Here is a 27,195-nt window from a genome sequence, read left to right as displayed (position 1 = left end):
TCTGACACTGCCATAGTATTGAATGTAGCGGTGAGATACCTGCTTGTCCTGCTGCTCCAAGCATTGGTGAGAACATGACATTCATTCTCCTGACTGCTCTAATCATAAAATTAAGTTTTTCATTATTTTGTATGATGCAAATACAATTCTAATTATAAGAAATTCTATATTTAGGAGAACAGTGACGACGAATTCTCATATTTTAATACAATACTTTACATGCAAAAAAAATTCCATCAAATCAATATACAATGTTGAGGTGTATAAATCCTGACACATAGTAATACACAGAATAGACAGCAGAACTGGTTTATACAGGAGTGGGGACAAGTTTCTTCACTGCGTCCACCAGATCAGTAAACTCTGTATTCTGGAAGTGTCCGCGCTCCGTGTACTTGTGTAACTTTGCGCTTAAATTATCAGCAACTGCCTGCTGCTCGCTCCAAGGAAGAAACGGATCATCTGTAGAACCAAACTGAATGATATGCTGACAATTGGATTTGATCTTTTCCCATTGCCAAGGACGACTGAAGTAACCTGAAAACATAATCATTGATCAGTTTCATATTAGAAATCACACCGTAAAATACATGCCAGACACCCCCCCCCCAAAAAAAAAAAGTCACGTGTAATCTGTATTTTCCAATCTCCGTATTTAATTTCTGGTTTTGACATAAAATTACATACATTGAAGCAACCTGTAATTATCAACCCACTTTCCATGGAACACATATAAAAATAAACATGTGAAATGCCCATAATATAAAAATGTCATAAAATAATGATACCATTTGGTGAAAGTTTTAAACAGAGAAAACTATCACCACTTTGTTGCTACCCATACATTTTTAGTTTAAAAAAAAAAATATGATCAAAAGATAAACACAAAAGGGTCTGCACAATTAAGGGGTTAAAACATCAAAGTAATTGTCATCGCTTTGCCGGATCTGGTTGCAGGAGTATGGCACTGCTGGAGTGACTTTTTAGAAGTGTGTCTTAAAGTCTAAAGCCATTAATTTATAATGCAGATAAAATAATTCACTCCTCTCTAATCCTTTGATTATGATGATGCTATATAAATATTTATTATTATTGGCCAGGGCCACCCACAGCATCTTCTGCCAAGTTTCCTCTAAGATTTGTATATACAAAGAAAAGGAAGATGGTGGACAACGTCCAGTAAAAATATAGAAAAAAAAGTGGGGAAAAGTTATAAAAAGACCAAAAAATAGAACAGATACAAACCATGTTACGCACTCATCCAATATGTTATTGTATGGAAGCCCTTTGTGACCAAAGGTTGTGTTTTGCAGTTCTGTTTTGCTCTTTAAATGACAATATGTTTTGAACAACTTTACATATCATAAATGTATACTTAATGACATTTGAGACTTTATAGAACAATTGTATTATTAACATTAATAAAATAAGCAAACAACTAAAAATGTGGAAATATGTATTTTTCCCATTCATTTTTATTTTATTAAGCAGCAAAACATTACCAAAATATGTTATGAATATGTAGTGTCAATATATCATAGAGGGTGCATGTACTTTTATAAAGATTCTTCTGTAGCTCCACCTGCATGTTTCCTTCAGCTGACAGGCTGGATTAGGTGCTCACTTCAAATGGGCATATCTCCTTAACCTTGGCACCTAGAAAAAACTTTTGGTAACCTATTTCTTGTAATTTCACTGTACCTTAATTACAGATGTTTTTATGATATGCAAATGAGTACACACGAGTCATATTCTGAATAGAAGAGTCATGTTTGCTCAGGTTGCCAGTTAACCACGCCTCCTTCTTTTGATTGAATGCAACAAGTAAAACCGTATGAGAGGAAGAAATAATACAGCAACCAGAAGAGTATATTTACTGGAAAACCCAATGTCTATTGCCAACCTGAGGAACCTCTCATACCATTTTACCTTGACTCTTCTATTCAGAATATGACTCATCTGTACTTATACGCATATCATAAAAACTTCTGTAATTAAGGTACAGTGCCTCAGTGGCAGATCATTTTAGGTGATATGTGGAGGACTTTTAACCTATTACCAGTGGGTATAGCTGGTATAAGGGGTACAATTCTGGTCACATGTCTTCATTAACTTGGGCTTTTTTTGTACGGGCCAGTTGGGAAGTCTTCATCCCAAGTTGGTTTTCAGAGACTATGGTCCCTTTTTAATTTAGTTTTTATTGTTTGTGGGTGAGACAGGGGTTTTGCATTGTTATAAATGGATGTTGTTTGTTATATATTAAATACAACAAAATATTTGATGTGTACTTGGTTGGTGTCTGTTCTATTTTTGTGATTTTCATTGCGGCATTTTCATTTGTATAAATCCTATTCATTCTGCCGTTAATATAAATTGCTACAGGTTGGTCACAGATCAATCAGATGGATCTAACCTGAAGTGAACCTGCCCAGTCTGTCCCTAGCCTATGTCAATCTTTGCTTCTTGGAAAATCAATAAAAATAATTGAAATAAACGATGAGTTGCCTTATCTGGTGCCCCAAATACCAATGACTTCCTGTAGGATGATATTATGTTATATATAGATGTATTTTTACCCCTTTATGTTTTGAGTGACGCCCCATCGGTGCTGAGTTTAGTTGTAAGACAAGGTCATTTAAGTGTGATTAGGTTGAGGTTACATACCGCTCTCTCTTTCATTTTCATCTCCCAAGTCAGAGGTGTATGCCGCAACTAGAATTATTGCAAACAACTGATGCGTTTCGGCAAACCTAAAGAGAAAGACACATAACGTTTTACAAATGGTCACTGTAAGAATCTATCAATTCTTGTGTTGAATATCTATGTGGCAAACTGACAAGAGTGTGAATATTGGTCTCACGTTGCCCTGTTTCTTGGCTAAAACCTCTTGTACACGAGATTGGTTCTTATGTACCGCAGATTAAAAGAAGGATCGAGATTGAAAAAAAATGTGGAAAGGATAGGCTCATGGGAGAGGAGGGGGGGGGGGGGGAGGGGGCATCCCTTCCAAAGGGGGGATGTGCATGGGGCAGCAAGGGCCCCAACAGCGTCTCACAGAAAACACGGTTCACGCGATCCACAGTTGTCAAGTCTTATGGGACTTGGCATGTGTGCCATGAATTGTAGAGGATATCTACAATTGATTGTGCAGGATATCATCACTTTGGCAGACTACTGGCAGTCACTGGGGGATTGGTCTGCTTCCATAGAATCAGGGTACAACATCTCACGGCAAAGATTAAGAAAAAGGAAAGGAGGGTACAACTGCAAATCAACAGCATGAGATGTTATAACTCCTGCCAAAAAGGGGAGAGCAATTTCTTGATTGGTGAGGAGAAAGTGGAGTGGAGGTGGGATTGGTACCACCCAAAAGAATATGTCTAGGTATGATCTAAAGCAATATATCAATTTGCATAAATGCACAAATATATGTTATACTGGCTCTGCGAAGTCAAAATATATTGAAATATCACGGTTCAATTGTTTGTATATTCTGTGTTAAAGGAAACCTACCACTTAGAATGGTAGGGTAAGCTGTAAGTACCGAGCACCAGCTCAGGGTGAGCTGGTGCCGGTACTTACTTTCGTTAGTGTTATAAACCGCGGTATCGCGGTTTTAACACTTTTTAAACTTTAGAGCAGAAAACGCTTCGCCGCTGTGTGCGCACGATCTTGCGCGCGCCTACATAGGAAATAGCGGAGATGCTGCGCGCGCACGGTCGCGCGCACGGTCGCGCGCAGCGCCGAAGCCTCTTCTGCTCTAAAGTTTAAAAAGTGTTAAAACCGCGATACCGCGGTTTATAACACTAACGAAAGTAAGTACCGTTACTTACAGCTTACCCCTGCCATTCTAAATGGTAGGTTTCCTTTAAGTGAAAGTAAAAAATTTTCAAGTGAAAAAAAAAAAAGGGGAGAGCAACCGACAAGACCAAAAAATGTGAGAAAAGCTGCCTTCCTCCCCCCACATCTCCAACGCGTATGCTGGGACCTGTGTAAAGATAATATGCAGCCTGGTGGGAACTCTATACTATCGGGCTAGGAGTTTATTTGCCACTTCCTGGTATCTGGAGCAGATGGAGGCACTATATATTTCAAATATCCTAGTCTTTTGTTGGACAGGAGACATGCGCAGACTGAAGAGAGAATATGGCAGAGCAAAGGCTTTTTAGGGAGAATTAAGAACATGGAGACAATGGGGCATATTTATCAGGACCTCTGCGCCACGCAGAGCCCCTGAAATAATCGCACATGCTAGCTTATTGCTAGCACTTGCGATTATTTTGCCCTCTCCGCCACCTTTACATCAGTGGGCCGGCACAGGGCGTTACTGTCCGGCACAGGGCGCTGCCGGTGTTTTCATACGGCGTAGGATAAACGCTGCGCAGCCGGCTGCCCCGATACATCAAGAGACGGAAGCCTCTTGATGTATCCCGCTGCAAATATGCAGCGGCGGGGCTATCATACGTTGGCACACGAGCGCCAGCGTATGATAAATATGCCCCAAAGACTAGATAATGTCAGTTGTTGAGGCTTCCACTCTCCCAAAGCAATAGGATCTGTAGAGTTCATAAACAATTCTGTGGATAACAAATTAGAATCTTGCAAAAATTGCTCAGCCCTAAATCTACATTTAGATGTGTATCCCCCATTGTGTCTGGTATTTTTAAGACTATTCACCAATGTTGTCCTGGTTTTTTTTTTTTTTTACTTCTACAACCTAGTGTCTAAAATAGTCACTTCATGGAAAAAACTTGTTTACATGCCCCCTTCTCACGTGCCATTATTTCTTATCTTTTTATGGCACAATTTCCCATCATGCCTTATGTTTCCCATATGTCAGCTTGGGAGGAAGGTATTGCGGCAGATTTACTTACCCGGTCCATTCGCGATCCAGCGGCGCGTTCTCTGTGGAGGATTCGGGTCTTCCGGCGGTTCAACTAAGGTCCATGCGCCCGATGTCCACTAGGTGTCGCTGCTGCTCTGAAGTCCGTCTGAGTTCACCGAAGTTCACCATCCTACCCTGGGTGCAGGTAAGCGCCAATTTTTTTTTTAAATACGGCGGTTTTTTTCCGAATCCGACGGTTCTTCTTTCGGCCGCGCCCCCCCGATTTCCGTCACGTGCATGCCGGCACCGATATGCCACAATCCGATTGCGTCCGCCAAAAACCCAGGGCAATTCAGGAAAAAAAAAAAACGGCGCAAAACGGAAAAATTCGGGTAACCCATCGGAAAAACGGGATTCGGGCCCTTAGTAAATGACCCCCACTGGGTGGGAGTTAGGAACCAAAACTTGGTCGGGTATATTTTCCCATTTTGCCTCGATTAATCTTTCATTGCTTGAGGCGGGGTATAAATCTTTGTTACGGTGGTATTTAACAACACACCATTTACATAAAAAATATAGAGTAGAGCAGCACTGTGATATGCCGAATAATGGATGCAGCTGCGGGTGGAAGCCTCAGCGAAGCTGGCTGAAAGGTAAGCAAACAAGCAATCCAAAAAATAGAAAGTGAGGCAGCACTTGTGGAGTACTAAAGTGTTTATTCACCCAATGTGAAAAGTGCAATGTATTATTATTATTATTATTCTTATTATGTATATTTGATGGGAATGTACTAGGGTAAAGAGGTTTTGGATTAGGGTCCATCAACTTCTCTCACTGGTGTGAATGTACATAAAACGCCAGAGCAGGCCTTACTACATTGTTTCTCTTTTAAGAATCCTAGGCCTACTAAACGGTTAATAATGTTTTTTTTTTTGGCCACCAGTGGAAATCACCATTAAATTAACTGTTTAAAGAGAAGTTATCCTGGATAATGATAATGGTAAATGATAAATCATCTGGTATCCTAAATGATAAACTGTCACTGTTTAGCGCCATGTGGGATTCTTGGATCCAATATGCAAACAAACCTTAAATTAGGGCGAGACTGTGGAGTTTGGTGCCATGCCCTCCGAAATGTATCCTGTGTTTCTTCTGATGTCTCATCTTTCTGTCCCCATGAGTTTCGTTTCCTGTTTATCCAATCTGTTCTTTCCTTCCCCTTTATGTTAGTTTTGTCATGTGCTAGCTCAGGTCACAGCAAGTAAAAAATTTGGAATTAACGGATTTAGACTGCGGATAGGAGATTTTGGTTATGTGGGCCCTTTTTGAGTAATAGACCCTGCATTGAAAGTAAGTTGGCCTTGATCTTTTTTGATTTTTCCAGGTTGGTTTTTGGGCTATGGGCACCTTTGTACAGTTTCCTACATGCTCAGGATTTGTTAAAGGACATCTGCTACCAGGATGAAAGACTGTATGCAAATGAGCCTGAGGGGCCCCAGGCTTCATAGGTGTTAATGGAACCTGGATACCCTGAGGCTCATTTGCATACAGTCTTTCATCCTGGTGGTAGATGTCCTTTAAGTATGCATCTCTGTTTCTTGACTACAGTGTATCATTTTTTTTTATTTGTTATGATATGCAATACAATAATAAGATAAAATAGTCCCGTAATGAATAATGGCTGCGCTATTCTGCATATTGTGTCTGGTATTTCTGAGTTGCAAAGGTCCCAACTCTGCCGGCCAGTTATGCCACAAATTATCCACATACCTCATGGCGGCAGCTGCTCCAGAACTGTGACCAATGACTATAGTCTTGTTGTCACACTGCAGGTCTGATTCCATGAAAGACAGCCATATTGATTCTCTTGCGGTAACTGCAGTTCAGAAATGACAATAATGTACATGATGATACATCAGGAACACATGATGTGTCTTGGTAAAGGAAATCTACCATTAAAATCCAGCATGATAAACCAGGGACACTTACTCATAGATCCAGGCACAATGACAATGATAATCTTCTTATATTTGTTATATTTGTTGCCTCCTATCTTTTAAAATTATAGTAATGGACCATAAAAAGTATGGGTGTGTCATTAGAGCCCCTCCGTGCTGTACATGCACAGGCTGTTACACTGTCAAGGAGCACTTCCCCCCTCTCACACTGTGTTCTCACTGCTGCCGAGATTACAAGAAAAGCGATGGGAGGGAGAGACTGATACCTGCTACTGCAGTGTAACAACAGCCTGTGAAGCCAGAGCACAGAGGGCTTCTGTAACACTTGCATAGCCCTTTGGGCTCATTAGCATAATTGTAAGTATTTATTTTAGAAGGCCAAGGATAACAAATATAAGAAGATTACCAAAGTCACATGCCTGGATCTAGGAGTAAGTGTCCCTGGTGTATATTGACTTTGATGGTAGATTTCCTTTTAATGGGTCTATACATCTAACTGTATTCATTTTTTGTTTTTAATAGATTACAAATTTACAGGAATTTCCTGTATTTCTCTTATATCCTAAAATATGTGCACCAAAGTGAGCTTGGGTACATATATGAAGTACATAGATTCGTGCATATTTTAGTATAGGATACAGTAAATTGTGCCAACAGGAACCTGGCAGTTTAAAGAAGCTGAGCAAACACTCAGATTGTGTGTGTGTGTTGTAGATGGATGTGCCCAATTACTGGATATTTAAGCAAATATTATTATGATAACTTTATGAAACATGCTAAGGCTAAATTCACACTAATGTGTGTCTGCCGTACCGTAGCACGTTGAGCAAACGTCGGCACCGGGGAGAGGAGGAGGGGTGAGCGCTGCCGGCCCCACCCCTCTCCATAGAGATACATGGGCCATGTCCTATCTTTTCCCGGGGTACGGAATGGTACGGTGCCACACTTGTGCTGCACTATACCGCTCCCGTACAGCATTGTGCGCCCATTGCCGTCTATGGGGGACCTATATCCGATGTATATACACTCACCGCCACTTTATTGGGTACACCTGTCCAACTGCTCGTTAACACTTAATTTCTAATCAGTCAATCACATGGCGGCAACTCAGTGCATTTAGGTATGTAGACATGGTCAAGACAATCTCCTGCAGTTCAAACCGAGCATCAGTATGGGGAAGAAAGGTGATTTGAGGGCCTTTGAACGTGGCATGGTTGTTGGTGCCAGAAGGGCTGGTCTGAGTATTTCAGAAACTGCTGATCTACTGGGATTTTCACGCACAACCATCTCTAGGGTTTACAGAGAATGGTCCGAAAAAGAAAAAATATCCAGTGAGCGGCAGTTCTGTGGGCGGAAATGCCTTGTTGATGCCAGAGGTCAGAGGAGAATGGGCAGACTGGTTCGAGCTGATAGAAAGGCAACAGTGACTGAAATCGCCACCTGTTACAACCAAGGTAAGCAGAAGAGCATCTCTGAACGCACAGTACGTCGAACTTTGAGGCAGATGGGCTACAGCAGCAGAAGACCACACCGGGTGCCACTCCTTTCAGCTAAGAACAGGAAACTGAGGCTACAATTTGCACAAGCTCATCGAAATTGGACAGTAGAAGATTGGAAAAACGTTGCCTGGTCTGAAGAGTCTCGATTTCTGCTGCGACATTCGGATGGTAGGGTCAGAATTTGGCGTCAACAACATGAAAGCATGGATCCATCCTGCCTTGTATCAACGGTTCAGGGTGGTGGCGGTGTCATGGTGTGGGGAATATTTTCTTGGCACTCTTTGGGCCCCTTGGTACCAATTGAGCATCGTTGCAACGCCACAGCCTACCTGAGTATTGTTGCTGACCATGTCCATCCCTTTATGACCACAATGTACCCAACATCTGATGGCTACTTTCAGCAGGATAATGCGCTATGTCATAAAGCTGGAATCATCTCAGACTGGTTTCTTGAACATGACAATGAGTTCACTGTACTCAAATGGCCTCCACAGTCACCAGATCTCAATCCAATAGAGCATCTTTGGGATGTGGTGGAACGGGAGATTCGCATCATGGATGTGCAGCGGACAAATCTGCGGCAACTGTGTGATGCCCTCATGTCAATATGGACCAAAATCTCTGAGGAGCTTCCAGCACCTTGTTGAATCTATGCCACGAAGAATTGAGGCAGTTCTGAAGGCAAAAGGGGGTCCAACCCGTTACTAGCATGGTGTACCTAATAAAGTGGCCGGTGAGTGTACATCAGCCGTATATACATCCCCCATACAGCTGTATGAAGGCACACTTAACAAGAAATACAGAACTGATGTCCTATCTCTAAATATACCCATTAAAAAGACACTACAACAGACACAAAGCCATTCTGAGAAGATCAAATTTAAGGACTCTTTGACCATAATTTATGTCTTTTTATTTGATCCTTCCAATGAATTTATCATAACAGCCTTCCATGTCAGACTAGCATGACGGTCTAGTCATCTTTACAGCAACTATTATTCATTTAGAAATATTTGGATAGTGACACAATCTTCACAGTATAGTCTCTACAAGACACCACCAGAACCTCCCGCACAAGCGCTGGTGTATGATAAATGTCCCCCAATGTTTGTGAGGCAGGCCTTAAAGGAAAACTGTCACCAAAGGGCCATTTTTAGCTGGTGACAGGTTCCAACAGATACAGTACTGTATTTCTTACCTGTTTTTAAAATAGCTCTGCGTTCTATCATTATTGAAATCTCAATTCCACTTGCGTGGGGAGCCCTTGCTAGGCAATGAGGCACTGTAGTGAGTTGCATACCACAGTCGCCTAGCAACCGGAGTGAGGTGCGCAACACATGCGCCCTAATAAATTCTCAGTGCGCATGCCGCAGGGAGAGGGCTCAACGCGCTAGCGCTAAAATATATTGCTATCAGGGGGGAGGAAGAGAAGAAAGCGAGGATGTGGGAGGGGATAGCATAGAAACAGTCACTGGGGGAGATTTATCATCAACTTTCTGAGGTAAAAATGTACAAGTTGCTCATGGAAACCAATCAGAGCTCAGCTTTCATTTTATAAACAGCTATGGCAAAATGAAAGCTCAGCTCTTATTGGTTGCCATTGGAAACGAGAACAGTTCTACTGTAAGAGACTTCTGGAAAATCTCCCCCATTATGCATACTTACATGGATCAGGCATGTTGCGAAGCAAACACTTGAAATTTGGAATCTGCAAACAAAACAAAGTAATAATAAATAATGTTGCCACACAAAAAAGAATGTCATGTGAACATGCTAATCTCCATAGGAATGTTAGGTTGCACTCACACATTTACATCTTGTTTTGAAACACAATACAACAGCTGACTAGTGGAGATTTGCTATTAACATTTGTGTTTACATAATGCAATGTTAACACGTGACACCATTTACATAACGCAAATGTTAACAACAATGTCATTAGGAGAATAATTGCAACGTAAACAACACTGGGGAGATTTATCACTGCTTCTACTCCAGTTTTCTGGTGTAGTAGCAGTGAAATAATCACAAATTTTGGAGCAGTGCAAGAATTAGCAATTAAATAGAAATTAAAATAGCAAATATGGATGGATGGGTCGAACAGGGGAGTCGAAGAGCTTTTGTTTGCTGCGCTAGGTCAGGCCGGCATATGATAAATCTCCCTCCACGTGTGAATGCAGCCTAGGGGTGTTGCAACTCCAACAATGTCACATATAGGAGTAAAATTAGTATCCAACATGTTTGAATTTAATTTCAGATTTCATTGCAAATAATGAAATCTGCACCAAATCCACAGCATTTAAGCTACAAAAAAAGGACATATGTTGTGCTTGTTTTTCTGCATCGTTGTACAGGGAAGGAAGCATACAACATTTCTGAGATGTATTTAACATGCAGTTAAAGGAAAACTACTGTCAAACTTTAGCTGTATTAACCCAACATATCCCAGCAGTGTGAGAACACACACGTTTATACAGAGCTTTTCTCCTGTGCTTTGGTTATAAAATAAACTTTAAAATTTATTTTAATAAAGTACAAGTGCTGCTGTTTCATGGAAGAAGGGTCTCCCTGCATCAAATATCAATATTATGCTTGGAGTCCCTTCTTTCCATGGAACAGCAGTGCAGAACTGTAATCATGATTACGATAGGTTGTATGGTTCAGATTAGTGATGGAAATTCTGGCTCTTCCTAGTGATCAGGCTCCGCTCACTAAGAAGAACCGCCTCTCCTGGCTACTGAACGGCTCCCTATTAAATATATAATACGGAGCTGCAGGCCTGTCAGTAACCCCACACCACACCACTTTTAACCCGATTATATTAGGTTAAAGGTGGGGGTGAGACGGTTAGGGGCGGGGATAAGTGAGCCAGCTCTTACGCCAACAAAACATAAGTACAGTAGTTCAGTAGGTGTTGGGGAGTCCAGTAGAAACAACATCAGAACTGCATTGTAAAAACCTGCACAACATTCAGTTTTTGATACGATATTGATAATATAAGCATATTTATATACCATAAATTTTATAAAAACATAGCCACTTTCTTTCAAAAACAGCAGCTCTCCAGTGTGTGGTACTGCAATAAGGCTCCATCCATTTCAATACAGCTTAGCTGCAATACCAGTACCAACCGTGGTCAGATCTGGAGCTGTTTTTGGGAGAAAGCATCCATGATTTTCATCCTCCAGACCAGTGATTTTCAACCTTTTTTGAGCCGTGGCACACTTTTTATACTTAGAAAATCCTGAGGCACACCACCAACCAAAATAGCACAAAATGACACTAAAACAGTCATATTATACATATAGTTAATAATATAGATTCTAAATTTATTTAACTCACTCAGTGTGAAACCTGGGCCTGTTTTTAGTATATGGTGCTGATTATTATGTGGCTCATACACTGCAATATAAAGGGGTACAATGAGAAGTACTATGGCCATGAGGCCAGAGTACAAGTGCCAGCTCATATACTCAGCACATGAGCTGGTATTTGTAGTACTCCAGCCTCATGCCTATAATATTTCTCATTTTACATTTCTCATTGTTATATGCAGTATACTGCTGGAGTACTAAAAGTACCAGCTCATATGCTGAGTATTCTGCCAACAGTTCATATACTCAGGCAAAAGCTCATATAGTCAGCATTATTGGTGGGCAAATGCGAGAGTCTCTCCGCTCCCAGGATGATGCGCTGGCTTTGGTGACGTCATTTTGTCGCGCGAGGTTCAAATCTTGCACATGTGTTATTGTACACGTCTCCTACATTGTAAGAAGCCGTGACTGCGCATCGCTGTGCATTGCCAGGAAACAAAACACAGGGGGCACCATAGTTTGGGGAACTTTCCCCGCGGCACACCTGACCATGTGTCGCGGCACACTGGTTGAAAATCACTGCTCCAGACAATCTCTTGTAGTTAACAACTTCGTTCAGCAGCTGTCATCATGATCTGTTATTTATAGAAGAAAAATATTACTGCAATGATAGGGGAAAACATTACAGAAGCTAACTTGTTGTTCATGAAAAGGTCTCCCGTATTTTGTACCCTCTACACTGTTCTAGAACAGAAGAGCATAGTGGAAACCCACTACACAAACGTGAACTAGGCTTGACCTGTGAAATAAAAAATTGGGTCAAAACGGCATGCATTTTTGTGAACAAATTTCAGCTATTTTGCTTCTTCTTGTATATAAATATATGTACGGTATGTATACATTGTCACAATATTTGTAATTCCTTATACCCAAAATAGAAGAATAACCTTAATAACCTTAATAACCTTTCTTGCTTGTATGTCATCATTCACACAGCCTGCAGCAATGGGAGATTCTAGGCTATAACTTCAGTAAAACTCTTCTCCAGGGGAAAGGTGTCATCTTCATCCATTTATGTAGAACTAAGATAATCTGCAGCCCATTACACAATTTGTAATCACTGGCCCCTGTCCCAGCAGAACTGACAATCTAATTACTCCGTCCTGATAAACCAATTAACCTAAGCTGATTAGTAGCCTCTCATACATTGCTATTGTACTTTCTGCAGACTAACTAATGATACGCTTCGCATATCCTCTTACCTTGTCAAGTCTCTTTTTAGTCCAACCATACCAGATACATGACTCCACATTCCCTCCCCCATTGCCGGGTACTATGACAGCTTTCACAGGGGAAACTACTGCTGCAGCTGAGTCTTCAGACATTGCTACCAAGCACGCAGGAAGTGATCTGCCTGAGAACTGCACCATGGGAGTTGTAGTTTCTTAGCGCAGAAAATTCCAACTATTGGTAGAAGCAGATTATGGTTTTAAAATGCATAAATAAAATCTATTTGTTAGTTTTTTGTGAATCAAATTAACAAATAAATCAAACAATACCTAAAGGGGATGCAGCAAATGGCACATATGGTTGTTTTTTTTTTCCCAATTTACTTTTATTAAAAGACAAACATTTTTACAAAAGAAAACCAGTATTACTAAAGTCATAACATGAGTTTAGAAAGTGTGCTGATACAGATTACAGGCGGTCCCCTACTTAAGAACACCTGACTTACAGACGACCCCTAGTTACAAATGGACCTATGCATTTTGATAATTTGCTGTACTTTAGTCCCAGATTAAAATAAACAGCTGTAACAGTTATCAAATGTATCTGTAATTAAGCTCTATTGCTAATCCTGTTTTTTACGACAACCCAACATTTTTAAAACCCAATTGTCATAGAGACCAAAAATTTTTTCCCTGGGGTTATAATTATAAAGTATAGAGTTCCGACTTACATACAAATTCAACTTAAGAACAAACCTGCAGAACCTATCTTGTACGTAACCCGTACAAGGGCGAGGTCCTTAAGGGGTTAAAGGATTTAATATTTACATACAGTATCAGCAGTTTGTCTATTTTTAGCATGACTGTATTTAACTTGACAGATATTTTACACATAACATAAAAGCAGAGCTGTCACTCCAGGCCCTGGGAACATTTCCATAGTAACCAACTATTTGCCCACATTCACAACTGAAGGCATAGCCTCTAAGCAGGGAGACCCGCCCGGTGCCATGACGTCAGAGAACTGGCAGAGCCGGTTCCTTCAGATTGGGCTCGTGCGCGACTCCGGCTGATGACGTAGCTGTGTAGTAGGGCGGATCCTCAGGCTGATTGGTTAGCGCTCACTTACGTGGCCCGCGGCTTAGTACGTCCCCTCGCACTGACGTCACTTCGTACAACCGGCCTATTGCTGAGCTGTACTTTCTGGCCGGAATCTACACCCGGATACCGAAACCATCCAGACACCGAGCGAGCAGTGAATGAGATAGAGGTAAGGAGAATACAGAGCGTGTGTATACGTATCCCGGCACTGTGCTGTACAGGAAATTGTCTATATATCTGTATCTTATATACCGCGACGCCCTGTGACACCCTATGCCGGTGCAGGGATCGTGCTCCGTTCACACTTTAGTTGAATCCGGTTTTTGATGATCAAAGTAGCGACATATTCTGTTCAATAAGAAAACCTGATGGGTTTACTGTAATGCAGGGGAACAGATCTGGACGCCACCAGACCCAGTGTGAATAGTGTCTTACATTTACACGTCCCCAGGGAACAAATGTTTCACTGCTAATGGAACACCCCTTTAGTTTTTAGTGATATCCTCCATCACACAGATGTATAGCGCTAGTAATTGGGGTGTCTGATGGATAGAGAAGAGGGATTGTTATGGGGATGTCATCCAGTTCTTTGGATCTAGAATACTGTGTGAGGGATGATGAGGGTGACCTCTTACCAGGTGATGTAACACACATATTATGTAAGCATTGATCCCTCAGAAATGCCAACATACCTCTGAAATGAATATTTTCTGGTATTATAGGACAGTAATAATGTACTCCCCAATGATCTGTTGCTGTGATCGCAGCTCAATATAACAATGGAAGAGACAACATTGATACCTAAGATCCAAATATATTGGGATATAACGTGACTGTAATATAAAGACCTCTAGGTATTGCAAATATTGCTATGTACCCTTTTAATCACCCTACTTTCCCCATTGACTGTCGTGTATCTCCAGTTAAGCTTCCATTTATTAATAAGAAGTGGGCTGCTATTTTTCCCCTGCTATTTAATAACAGAAGTAGGAACAGAACCTGTTGAACGTGAGTGTGAACCAAGATTTATAAAGTAATGTTGATGTGTTGGGGGCCGACCTCTAGAACCCCCCCCCCTTCCCCCAACAAGAATTGAACAGACTGTAATGCAGTCCCCATCACGGCTGGAAGCTGGGTGGCACTGTATAGGGTCAGCGTAGAAGGACATACAGTCAGTGGCGGAGCGCCTCTTAAATACAGTCTTTAGAGGATGCAGAACAGTACATGGAGTACCCACAGATCTGTGATGTGCGGCTTTTATGGTTTCTTGGAACTCTCCTTATAGAATAGATTGTAAGCTCTTGCGAGCAAGGCCCTCACTCCTATTGTTTCATTTTACTATGTTATTATAAAATGTCTTATTTTGTCTGCATATGTACCCCGTAATAGTGATATAGAAATTTACTAGTATTAGGATACTGTATCTAATGGAATATGCAACTTGTTTGGGTCATTCATTAGTGCTGTGACCTCTTGTCAGTGGTGGTCTCAGAGGTCAGACTCCACCAATTATTGATAAGTGATCGCATATCCTAGCAATGTGTTTTGGAAAGATGGAAATGCTGTGATCATACAAACTAACATCAGATAGCATTTGTCGCTAAATCTGAGCAGCTGTGGCCTCTATAGGTTGTATGTATAGCTGGCTAAGCCTGACCTCTATGGCCATCCCCTCCACCCCCTGTGGTGTGCTCAATGCTTCTTTGGCCTTTAGTACTCCATTTCTACACGTTGCATTGAGACTGCTGACGTTCAGAGTTATTGTCAGTGTTGTCGTCTTGTTTGAGAAGTGAATTTGTGATGTTACAAAGTACATGTGCCTCGCTGATCCCTGGTATTGTTGCTCGGGCTATGGAAATCTTTTGTACCTGTGGAATATGTGACATTTACACTTGTTTAAGGAATGATATTTCTAAATTTTTAAGCTTTTTATCAGATTAAGTTGCACTCCTGTTCCTGTTATTGGCCGCTCCTTGATTGCATTAACGTAGAGCATTCATGGCTGATGTACGGGAAATGAATGAATCGTTTGTTCTAGTAACTTGATTACTGAAAAGAATGTTAAAGGGATTGTCTACCACAAACTTGAAAATACTTGTGAGGCCAATGATTGGCTGTATTAGTGACCTACTCACATACCATCTGATGATGACAATAGTGGAAGCCAGCATTGGATCACATAAGGAGGAAGATAGTTATTTTAACACCGCTTTATTTGTGGTAGACAACCCCTTTAAGTTGGCTTAGTTGGAAGCCCTTGCTTCTGACCACCCCATACAGGAGGTTGTTCAGCTTCACCATATGGACCAGGTGAATGATTGTTGAAATCCAGTATACCTGACCCTGTGTTGGTAGTGAGTGAGGGCACCTCATTTCCTTCCACAATTGATCCTTAGGCGAACATTTATCTAATATGTGTGACCAGAACTGCCTCACCCACATTGACTTCATTGGCAATAGATATGAGAATAACTAGTCTGTCTCTCATGGTCTGCTGTCAGTCTTGGGGTGATGCCACACATGTTTTTCGGTCCGTTTTTAAGCATGCATTTTTAAAAACGCACACATTTTTGACCGCTTACCATGCGTTTTGCTGTTTCAAAAACAGATGCGTTTTAAAAAACACTGACTAAAAACGCCATGTGTGGTATCACCCTTATGCTCCATGCACATGTCACAAATGGTGGCTGTGAATTGGCATCGAAAACGGCAGCTAACTCATAGACCGCAAATTATAGAGCAGGTCCTATTCCTTCCAGACTTTGTGGTCACTCAGCTTTCTTTGGAGAGGGAAGGGCTGAACAGCATTCAAGCCCCCCACCCCCCTTTCCCCTTCCTTCTCCACCCGGCTTGTGGCTCACGGCACACATCCGATCACATGGAAGTGTGCATGGAGCCTTATCCAGTTGCTTTTCTCTCTGACATCAGACATGGTGTCAGATCTGACCCCTATCTTATAGCTATAGTCATTATGGGATTTTATTCTGTTTACACTGATGGCTGATTGTACCTTTTTCTTTCATTATTTATTTATTTTTTTTTTGTAGCACTACAGTTTCTATGGCAACCTACTTGGAATTTATTCAACAGAACGAAGAGCGAGATGGAGTGCGTTTCAGCTGGAATGTCTGGCCATCAAGTCGGCTGGAAGCTACACGGATGGTGGTGCCCCTAGGATGCCTTTTCACTCCACTTAAGGAGCGGCCGGACTTGCCCCCTGTGCAGTATGAACCAGTCCTCTGTACAAGGCCGACCTGCAAAGCCGTCCTTAATCCACTCTGGTAAGGACTTAGAAGCGCCTCTTATAACCTGCAGAGTCTAGATATCAATCTGGATCCAGAGAACAATTCCACGGTGCAACTGGAACGCCTCTCTGGGTGCAGAATTTTGTGGTGCTGGAGACATAACGCAGCTGCGCCATGAAACAGGCGCAGACATTTCATAAATACCTGTGCAAGCAGTTTGCACATTTTTTTTCAGAGCAAAGTCAGACAGAAGACATGTGCCGCCAGGAGAAATGTGGCCCGTTGTGATTTTTGCATCGTTTACTGCCAAAAATATGCGTTGCTCACTCTAAACACACAGTGTGTGAATGCAGCCTGATCGAGGTTGGGAGCTGAGCCAATAATAGCAAGCTTAAATTTGGAGAAACACTATTCATGAAGGTAGAGAGTGGGAAATTATCTGTTGCTCTATTTGATTTATATTTTTTATTGCATTTTTTCAGCCAAGTTGACTACAGAGCGAAGTTATGGGCTTGCAACTTTTGTTTCCAACGGAACCAGGTGGGTGCCTTATCTTGTGCAAAGTAGAAGTTACTTATGATGTGCAGGTCCTACCACTTAATGCTGCAGTTTGTTGCACAATGAGATTATCTCAGGACCGTACCTAAGTTATTAAATATTAACCAAAACTAGATGCGCAATCTAAATATTCTGTAACTAGGTTTCAGTTATTTTCTTAATGTTTATTCATTCTTCTTCTAGGGTGGGCAAATATGCTTTTAATATAACTTGTTCTAACTTTGTTGTAATGTTGTATAATTTTAGTTCCCTCCTACATATGCCGGGATATCAGAGGTGAATCAGCCTGCCGAGCTGATGCCACAGTTCTCCACCATTGAATATATTGTCCAGGTACAGACACAGACTTGAATGTCTATGATAACAGTTTTACCTTTTACTTGTTAATAATGGGGTAAAATTACATGTAAGGGTGCATTCACAAGGCCCAGACCGCATCCCTGGTGGGCATAGCGCTGGGAGGGGGTGGAGGGAGGGGTAAGTGCTCTTCACCCCTTCTCCCTCCCATGGGTAGACGAGCAGCCGCCTGATACGGTGACACACCATATGCTTACTGCACCGTCACCGGGAGCCGTAGAAGTCTATTTGGGTCCTTATTTGTTCACAAATTGTGTCACCAGATCACGGCCCCCATAACGGCTGCACGAATGAGCCCTAAGGCGCAGTTCACATTGTATGTTTTCTACATCTAAAATAAACTGAAAATATTCCTACATATACAGAGATGTATATCTTATGTGTTCACCATGGTTGGAGCCATACTTGGGGTGATTCTCCTGACTTGAGCATATCCTTATGAAAACATCATTGTGCATAGTGTGTAATCCTATTAGATAGATAAGGGACTATTTGTTGGAGTTTCAGATGTTTCCCTCAGTAATCATTGTATAGACAGGAATAACAAAACCTCAGCTCTTTGATCATCAGCCATTGTGCTGTTTGCTAATGTAACTCCTGCTTTGTATACAGTTTCTGTCTTTTTACACAAAAGGGGGCAGAAGTGCAAATGAACGCTATCTTGGTCACTATCTACTATGCTTTTGTGTTTGAGAGGAGTGATCTGTACCACTATCTATAATGAATTCTCTCTTACATTTACAAATAATTTTTCCAGATGTTTACTTTATACTTAATCTTATCCGATCCATGAGATGTTCTAAAATTCAAATGAGTAATATTGTCCCAACCTAGAGATACCGCCGGCCGAACAGCCAATCCTGCAATTTGATGCCCTTAGTAACTAACCATCGTTATGATAGAGATGATTGGGTCTGCTCATCTCTATTCCTGATCCTGAATATAGACTGAATGGGGTGGTCAGGACATCAGCCATCAGTTTCCAATCAGGAGCGATACTGTTCAGGACCCCACTAATGTGATACTGGTGGCCTATCCTACTGAAAGGCCATTGTCACTGTAGTCCTAGAAAATCCTTCTAAGGGCTGGGATTATACATTTTGCTTTAGGAATGGGTTGAGAATTCTGCTGGTTTCCCGATAGATTGCCCCAAGAGCAACATTATTTGACAGGTTAAAAGGGGGAATGTTGGAGAGCCTAAACGCCTCCCCATAAACATGCACACTCAGCCTGACCTATACAACATACAAGGACTGGCTGCTACTGTTCTTTGTCATTGTAGTAAAGTATTGTATTAAATGTATTTTTTGTATAATTGCAGAGAGGCCCACAGACTCCGCTGATATTTCTGTATGTGGTTGATACGTGCCTGGAGGAAGAAGATTTGCAAGCTCTTAAGGAGTCCCTACAGATGTCCCTTAGTCTTTTGCCTCCGGATGCCTTGGTGGGATTGATTACCTTTGGGAGAATGGTTCAAGTACATGAACTCAACTGCGATGGGATCTCAAAAAGCTACGTCTTCCGAGGAACCAAAGATCTTACTGCTAAGCAAATACAGGTAGAAGCTTCTGCTGTTATTGTTAACGGGCTATATATAAAATAATGATACTCTCCACAGGGAATTCTGGTGAAATCACTTCTCCCTTGGTTGTGTTGCCTCTTTAGTGATGCAGGTAGCTGTATTGTAAGGGAGTATATTGTGCAGCGTTCATTTTACTTTTGTCGGAATTATGGAGCCTCATGTTGGCGTTCACGACTCCAGGATAACGGCATTCGTTTTTGGTTTAAAGGAAATCTTCCATCAAAATCAAGCATGATAAACCAGAGGCACTCGTAGATCCAGGCACTGGGACTGTGGTAATCTTATATTTGTTATCAATGGCCTCCTACCTTCTAAAATCAACTTATAAAATTATTTTAACTAAGCCATGGGGCTACCCTAGACTCTTATCTGGCTTTACAGACTGATACATCCCCTCTCCCCTGCTTCCTCAGCACTTGTTCAGTGAGAACTTCCTTCTGTAATCTCAGTGCTGAAGGATTTTAGAAGTAAGGAGGCCATGTAAAGCGAATATAAGATACCAGAGTCACAGTGTCTGGATCTATAAGTTAGTGTCCCTGGTTTATCATGCTGGATTTTGAGGGTAGATTTCCTTTAGATGGTTACTCCTGATACACATTTAAACTTGGACAGAAATCCTATGTTGGAGATAAGAGATCTAATCCAAATCCACTGCAATGGATACTTTGCAACTGCAGATCATGTAAATTCTTGTTGTGATTGTTCTCGCACCCTGTGAGAAGTTGCCAGTTCACTCCTTCGTCCTGGCTTTCTGTTACACTGTTCGTTTAAAGAAAGTTAAAAACTGAAGTTCTTCCATTCCCCATAGATATTTAATGAGCCTTCCATTACTGATCCAGTCCATATTTTTTTTCCCAGCTTTTAATAATGGAATGTGTTATAGAACCTGCCTAACTTTCTATTTGGCTACCTGATGTTTTTAATATTTAATACATGTGCATCTACTTTTATACAAGTTTTGGGGAGACCCTGGTCCATATGTCTCAAGCAATAATCCAGTTTTGGATACCTTTTTGAGCAAGATCAAGGAGATACAGGTTATTTATATCTCCAGATGACTTATCCATCATGTCTTTTCTCTACATCAGGATATGTTGGGTCTTTCTCGACCTGCAGCCCAAGCACAACCGGGACGACCACAGCAGCCTCAGGAGCAGCCTTTCTTATCAAGCAGGTACATTTCTTTTTTTCCCCCTGTAATGACTTTTTCTTATGTGTGAACAATGGTACAATTAACCTTTTCATCCTATTTCTAGGTTTTTGCAGCCGGTTCACAAGATTGACATGAATCTAACAGACCTACTTGGGGAATTACAGCGCGACCCATGGCCTGTTCCCCAGGGGAAGAGACCGCTGAGATCCACAGGGGTGGCTCTATCTATTGCTGTTGGTTTGTTAGAGGTATTTGCTTTCTAGTAACTTCTTTTACAACTAGACAGCTACTCAATTTAATTTGTAAATGGATTTGAGCTATAAATATTGAAATGAGTGGTAAACAGATTAATAAGAGAAAGCAGATGGAGACAATACATGTTCCCAGACAATGTCCATCATATGTCCATTAACAAGTCTTTCTTCTGCTCTTAATGCCTTTTCATATTCTTATGACTCCATTCATTACTATTCCACCAGACAATAGACATACATTCAATTAGGATTATATTTTTAATCTGTGATAAATAATTGTTTTTACTCACATTTAGAATTTTTGTTATTGTATGTTTCACTGTATAACTATATTTATGTTATCTTTTTATAGGGAACCCTTCCTAATACTGGGGCCAGAATCATGTTGTTCACAGGAGGACCACCAACACAAGGACCAGGGATGGTTGTAGGAGATGAACTGAAAACCCCAATCCGATCCTGGCACGACATAGAGAAAGACAATGCCCGCTTCATGAAGAAGGCTACTAAGGCATGAACAATTTTATTTCCTGGGGGTTGAATTTCCTTTGTTTGGGGAAAATGTATCCATTGTGGCAGACAATAGTCTTTTCTTTCGCTCCCCAAGGAATGCACAATGTGGGCCTTTGTATCCTAAGGAATTTCCTACAGTTTTGTGTATTCTGAAGCTCTTGCTTGTTTAGAAATAGCGGGTGATATAACTAATTGCTGTTATAAAACTTCACATTTAGAAGTGTAAAAAAATGTGTAAATGATAAATTTGTGTTCTCTGTACACAGCACTATGAAGGCCTGGCGAACCGGGCTGCCACCAATGGTCACTGCATTGACATTTATGCTTGTGCACTGGACCAGACTGGTCTCCTGGAGATGAAGTGCTGCTCTAACCTCACTGGGTAGGTCTAAGTTACTTGTAACATAGTGGCACTGATGATGTCTTGTATACGTTCACAAAAGTAAGTTTAATATTTATTTTTATTTTTAAGAGGTCAGATCGTCATTGGAGATTCTTTCAATACCTCTTTGTTTAAGCAAACATTCCAGCGGGTGTTCAGTAAAGACTTGAATGGAGCCTTCAAAATGGCCTTTGGTGCTAACCTTGAAGTTAAGGTGAGTGTCTGTCTGTGCAGTAGTGTTCATTCCTTAGGCAGGCGGCACACAACCTTGGTGGGACTGTGAATCAAAGGCCATGTGCTAGCTGGATTTCATGAATCAACCAGAGGATAGGACTCCATGCATCATTGTGAGATATGATACAAGGAGTTCCACCTTCCTCACAAAAAGTGTAATCATGTCTTGGTGCAGCGCTGCTATTTGAAGATGCGATTCCTTGTATCTCATATAACAATAATTCCATGAGCCCTGTTTCTGCACTGTAGTCAGCCTGTCCAGCCAGTGTAGGGTCTATGATTTACAGACAGACCATGGTTGTGTGCTGTTGGCTTTAAGCCAGCCATAGACATGATATTTTAGCAGGGCTAGGTGACCATTTATTGTGTATGAAGGGCTTCCTAAATCTTACCCAACCACAGATATTGGGGAACAGAAGGGTTTGGAGTGTTCTCATTTATTTATTTATACATTGATTTTATTGAAATGTATACAAAAACTATTTATGCTAAGAAATTTTAATAATAAAGTTACATGGGCACTAAGTTCAAGCAGATCTTTGATGCATGTTATCAGGCTTGGGCCTTTTGTGTTACAAAATTTATTGACCAAAAAAGCTAAACGTATATTTACAGGGGGGTGTCTGGGATTAGATTTTATTTTTTTTATTGGGGCTGGGGCGGGTGTGAATAAAAATAGAAATGCACTATACCCACCCCTCCGGGTGGTCTCTGTAGGGTCCTGGAGCTCATGCTAATGCATGATTGTAGACCCCCACATCACGGATGAGCTTCTGTATATAAACAGCCGATCATGACAGGTGACGCCATGCTGGACTGTAGTATTGGTAATAAGTGGATATAGGCTTTGTGTTGTCTTTAGACCCTCTGCGGACCAAAATAAAGCCCTTAATTTATATTTTGCCCTTGATATTCATATTTCATAGTCTACATTAGAAGTTGATCTTCCTCTTAGTAAAAGTTTTGTTAAAGTTTTCCCTAAAATTTTGGTGTCTCCAACAGACTTCAAGAGAGCTGAAAATTTCAGGTGCAATTGGACCCTGCATTTCCCTAAATGTGAAAAGTCCATGCATTTCAGAAAATGTAAGTTGCCATCCATTAATGCTGATGTATTATGACATTTTGTATTTAGGATAGACTCTCCCTCATTACAGAACATCTATTATCTTTCTAACAAAAAGCATGTGTTATAGAACTTAGCAACTGCTGATTCCTACTATTTTTAGAATATGCGACCTATAAAGTTATTAACTGATGTGACAGAAGTCACTTTACTATTAACATCACTTAATAAAGGAGTTTTGTAGGTTTATGCAACCGATCTGCTATTGTCTTGAAAAGGAGCTCGGCTACAGTTCTTGTGGACACTACATACAGAGTTGGGGTATATTTAGTCGGCCGTTTGTCGGGATGTATATGCAGCCACATATACGACCCTGTAGATGGCAATGGCGGCCCGGGGGCATTACGGTACCACACTTGTGTGGCACAGATCCACAGCGTACATGGGGAAAAGATGGGGCATGCTCTTGCTTTCTAAGGCTACATTAACACAGATGTTGGCCGTCGTACCTCTCACCCCCGCCTCTACCGATAGCGATATATATGGCGCACTGCGCCGTATGCTGAGCAAAGATAGGACATGTCCTATCTCTTAATGGCTATGGAGCGTTAGTGCCGCACGCCCATTGCCGGCCTATGGGGGACGTATATGCGTCGTGTGAATGAGGCCTAAATGTGTGTTGATAACGGATCCAACCTTTGGGACCCCTAAAGATTATGAGAATGGGCTGCAGCTGCTATCTGTAGTCTACTGTTGTGCGCTACAGAACATATAACAATATGTATTGTTTCTCTCAGGAACTTGGAGTTGGAGGAACATGTCAGTGGAAGATTTGCAGTCTGGATCCGTCTACAACTTTAGCTATGTACTTTGAAGTGGTGAACCAGGTACAGCGGCTTCTTCAATTGTGTTCTCACGCAAAGTATTCTTTTTTATAGATGCAGATCAGACTTGTTGTTGTGACTTCATATTTAAGGCCATTATTATGAATTGCAGGTTAATAATGTAATTTACATTCTAGGCAAAACTATGAAAAGTAGTTTATAGAGTAAAAACTTTGTAAGATCATAGGGAAATATGTCTGACACCATGTATGTGAATAAATGCTGGTTTGTCTCTCTTCAGCACAATGCTCCTATTCCTCAAGGCGGTCGTGGAGCGATTCAGTTTGTCACTCAGTACCAGCACTCCAGCACACACAGACGGATCCGAGTCACCACAGTTGCCAGGAAGTAAGTCTGTACTTTCTAGTATCTCTAGTCCTCATGATGCCACCTGCAGAGAACCCAACTAACGTTGTGCGCCTTTCCCCTATAGCTGGGCAGACGCTCAGACACAGCTGCAGCACATTGAGGCCGCCTTTGATCAGGAAGCAGGCGCAGTGCTAATGGCTCGTCTTGGGGTTTATAGAGCCGAGACAGAGGAGGGACCAGATGTTCTCAGATGGCTGGACAGGCAGCTCATCCGGCTGGTAAGTGTTTTGTAATGATAACATCATACAATCTGCTCAGCAACACTGGTTTTTAAAATGTGTACGGTCAAGGTTAATTTGACTTATGTTAGAGGTGGGACTCAAGAAAGTAAGGTCTATTCAATTATGTTACCTGCTAAAACCGTACGCAGAATTGACTGAGTTTGCTTACAGGGGGTTTGGTTAATAGAATTGCAACTTTAGGGTCTGTCAGTCCCCAATGGGACGAACAGTACAGGATTCTGCTATAGTCTCATTGACGATGACCTTTTGCATTCCATCTCTGACAAGTCTGATGTTATTGCTCTGTAATGTCTTAATTTGTTGACGAGCTGACGCTATATAAATACAATTCACCGTACTTGGATTTATGGGTGTTTCAATGTTTTCTTAATGCAAGTTATTATTTCTTCCAGTGCCAAAAGTTTGGACAGTACAACAAGGATGATCCCACCTCCTTCAGACTTTCAGATGCATTTTCTCTTTATCCTCAGGTATGTACATTTTTTTTTCTTTTCTTTTAAAATGTTGTATTCTATTTTTTTTTTTTTTTTTTTTTTTTTTAATGAAACTATACTAAATATCCCTTCTTGTGTTACAGTTCATGTTCCACTTGAGGAGGTCGCCTTTCCTGCAGGTCTTTAATAACAGTCCAGACGAGTCGTCTTATTATCGCCATCACTTTGCCAGACAAGACCTGACCCAGTCTCTTATCATGATTCAGCCCATTCTCTACTCCTATTCTTTCTATGGTCCTCCAGAGGTAAAGCAGTTCCATGGCCACTTTATAAATGACTGTAAATAAGCAGAAATCGGATGGGTACATTTTACTCCATTACTTTTTTCTAATTCTTAACAGCCCGTTTTATTGGACAGCAGCAGTATATTGGCTGACAGGATTCTGCTTATGGACACTTTCTTCCAAATTGTCATCTACCTTGGAGAGGTAAGTTTTTTATTCCTGGAAAATAGAGAGAATACAATGGATACAGAAGGTTAAAGGTTGTGAGATTGGCCTTATGGAAGTCTAAAGCAACAACTAGACTGGTTGCTCTGGACAAATTTCCCCAAGTGTTTTCCTAAGGACGTGATGACGTGATCTAACTATTCTAGATTGTACATGAATTCGGAGCTGTAAAGATAGATTTATGGTTGGTTTCTTTAGTTTTGACCATGATCTGTCACTAGATGTCAGGATAGGGACTCCTCTTTAATTTATTCCCTTTTTATTCATTGGAAAAGCATACACACTTAGGAGACCTAAATTGGCCATACACTTCAATAGAGGGTAGACCTTTTCCTAAAGGTAATTATTTTATATACAAAATCTAGCTCTGTAAAGATGTAATTTTTAATATGTATTCTATATATCCTTGCAGACTATTGCACAGTGGAGAAAAGCCGGTTATCAGGACATGCCAGAGTATGAAAACTTCAAGCAGCTTCTCCAGGCACCTCTAGATGATGCCCAGGAAATCTTACAAAGCAGATTCCCAATGCCACGTTACATTAACACAGAACACGGTGGCAGCCAAGTAAGTAACTGCTGTTGATGTAGAGGGCAAATGGGGATTTTATGTTATTCTATTAATCTTCTAAAGATTATAGGAAAGAAGATCCAAGCTGCGTGCTAATATTTTTCCTCTTCATTTTTAGGCTAGATTCCTGCTCTCCAAAGTCAATCCCTCTCAGACACACAACAATATCTACAGCTATGGACAGGTAAGAACCTGGACTAGACACAACTAGAAGTCAAAGTTGGGGGTACAGAATGTGAATTTTGTATGGAGTTTATACTTTTGGAAGGGTTTGTGTGCTATATTTCAGTTACCAAGCTCCAAATCCCTATCCATATAGATGTATAATTAAATTCTCCAAGTCTGACTAAGTGTAGCCACCACTAGAGGGAGCTTATATCAGTGTTTTCGAACTCCCTGCAACACTATGTAATATGCTGCAAAACATAAATGTAAGAATTGCATGTCTGTGAAGGTAGACACTCTTTAAGTAATTGGCCTGGTCCCCCCCCCCTTTTCTATTCAGGATGGTGGAGCCCCGATTTTGACCGACGATGTCAGTCTACAAGTTTTCATGGATCATTTGAAGAAGCTGGCCGTGTCTACTGCCTCCTAGTGCAGACATCTGTGGACAGAAGACAAACACAATGGAAACACATGCCATTTTTAGACAAAAACACATTCCCCCTTGAAGTCCAAGGAACTAATCAACGTTTTACCAGAAGCTGAATAAGATGTGAAGTTAACGTTTTTGAATGTAGAGTCCTATCTTAGGTTTAATTTATTATTTTTGTTTTACAAATAGAATGACAGTTCCGTATGTTTAACATTGATTGTATATATGCAGGATGCCTTGTTAATTCTTCTCTCGTCACCTTTTGTTTATTGAGTACATACAAATCCATAGTAAATTTTTCTGCCAAAATGAGTTTCTCCTTAA

General features: G+C 41.1%; 2 protein-coding genes across 5 annotated transcripts; one reads left to right on the top strand and one right to left on the bottom strand.

The window, feature by feature from the left end:
• Positions 1-182: 182 nt before the first annotated feature.
• On the bottom strand, positions 183-13,922 carry RBBP9 (RB binding protein 9, serine hydrolase). 3 transcript variants are annotated; one of them, XM_072140649.1, is made up of 6 exons: positions 13,787-13,922; positions 12,859-13,060; positions 9,948-9,990; positions 6,596-6,701; positions 2,665-2,750; positions 183-537 (listed from the first exon to the last, which is right to left on the bottom strand). In XM_072140649.1, exons 2-6 carry the CDS (start codon positions 13,024-13,026, stop codon positions 311-313), a joined length of 630 nt encoding a protein of 209 aa, XP_071996750.1. In that variant the 5' UTR covers positions 13,027-13,060; positions 13,787-13,922; the 3' UTR covers positions 183-310. The 3 variants fall into 3 exon arrangements, with proteins under 3 accessions (XP_071996750.1, XP_071996749.1, XP_071996751.1); XM_072140648.1 differs by lacking the exon at positions 13,787-13,922 and adding an exon at positions 13,582-13,774; XM_072140650.1 differs by lacking the exon at positions 12,859-13,060 and having other exon boundaries at positions 13,787-13,898.
• Positions 6,081-27,195, top strand: SEC23B (SEC23 homolog B, COPII coat complex component). Of its 2 annotated transcripts, none has more exons than XM_072140645.1 (20): positions 6,081-6,175; positions 16,974-17,207; positions 17,654-17,711; positions 17,976-18,062; positions 19,408-19,644; positions 20,757-20,842; positions 20,925-21,069; positions 21,428-21,586; positions 21,855-21,970; positions 22,061-22,184; positions 23,207-23,287; positions 24,065-24,154; positions 24,393-24,499; positions 24,585-24,738; positions 25,155-25,232; positions 25,340-25,501; positions 25,598-25,684; positions 26,118-26,273; positions 26,395-26,460; positions 26,782-27,195. In XM_072140645.1, exons 2-20 carry the CDS (start codon positions 16,987-16,989, stop codon positions 26,869-26,871), a joined length of 2,304 nt encoding a protein of 767 aa, XP_071996746.1. In that variant the 5' UTR covers positions 6,081-6,175; positions 16,974-16,986; the 3' UTR covers positions 26,872-27,195. The 2 variants fall into 2 exon arrangements, with proteins under 2 accessions (XP_071996746.1, XP_071996745.1); XM_072140644.1 differs by lacking the exon at positions 6,081-6,175 and adding an exon at positions 13,939-14,095.

This window comes from Engystomops pustulosus, chromosome 3, assembly GCF_040894005.1.
Source record: "Engystomops pustulosus chromosome 3, aEngPut4.maternal, whole genome shotgun sequence".
Lineage (NCBI taxonomy): Eukaryota > Metazoa > Chordata > Amphibia > Anura > Leptodactylidae > Engystomops > Engystomops pustulosus.
The sequence above is the reverse complement of the archived record's forward strand: the minus strand, read 5'-3'. Positions and strand labels throughout refer to the sequence as shown.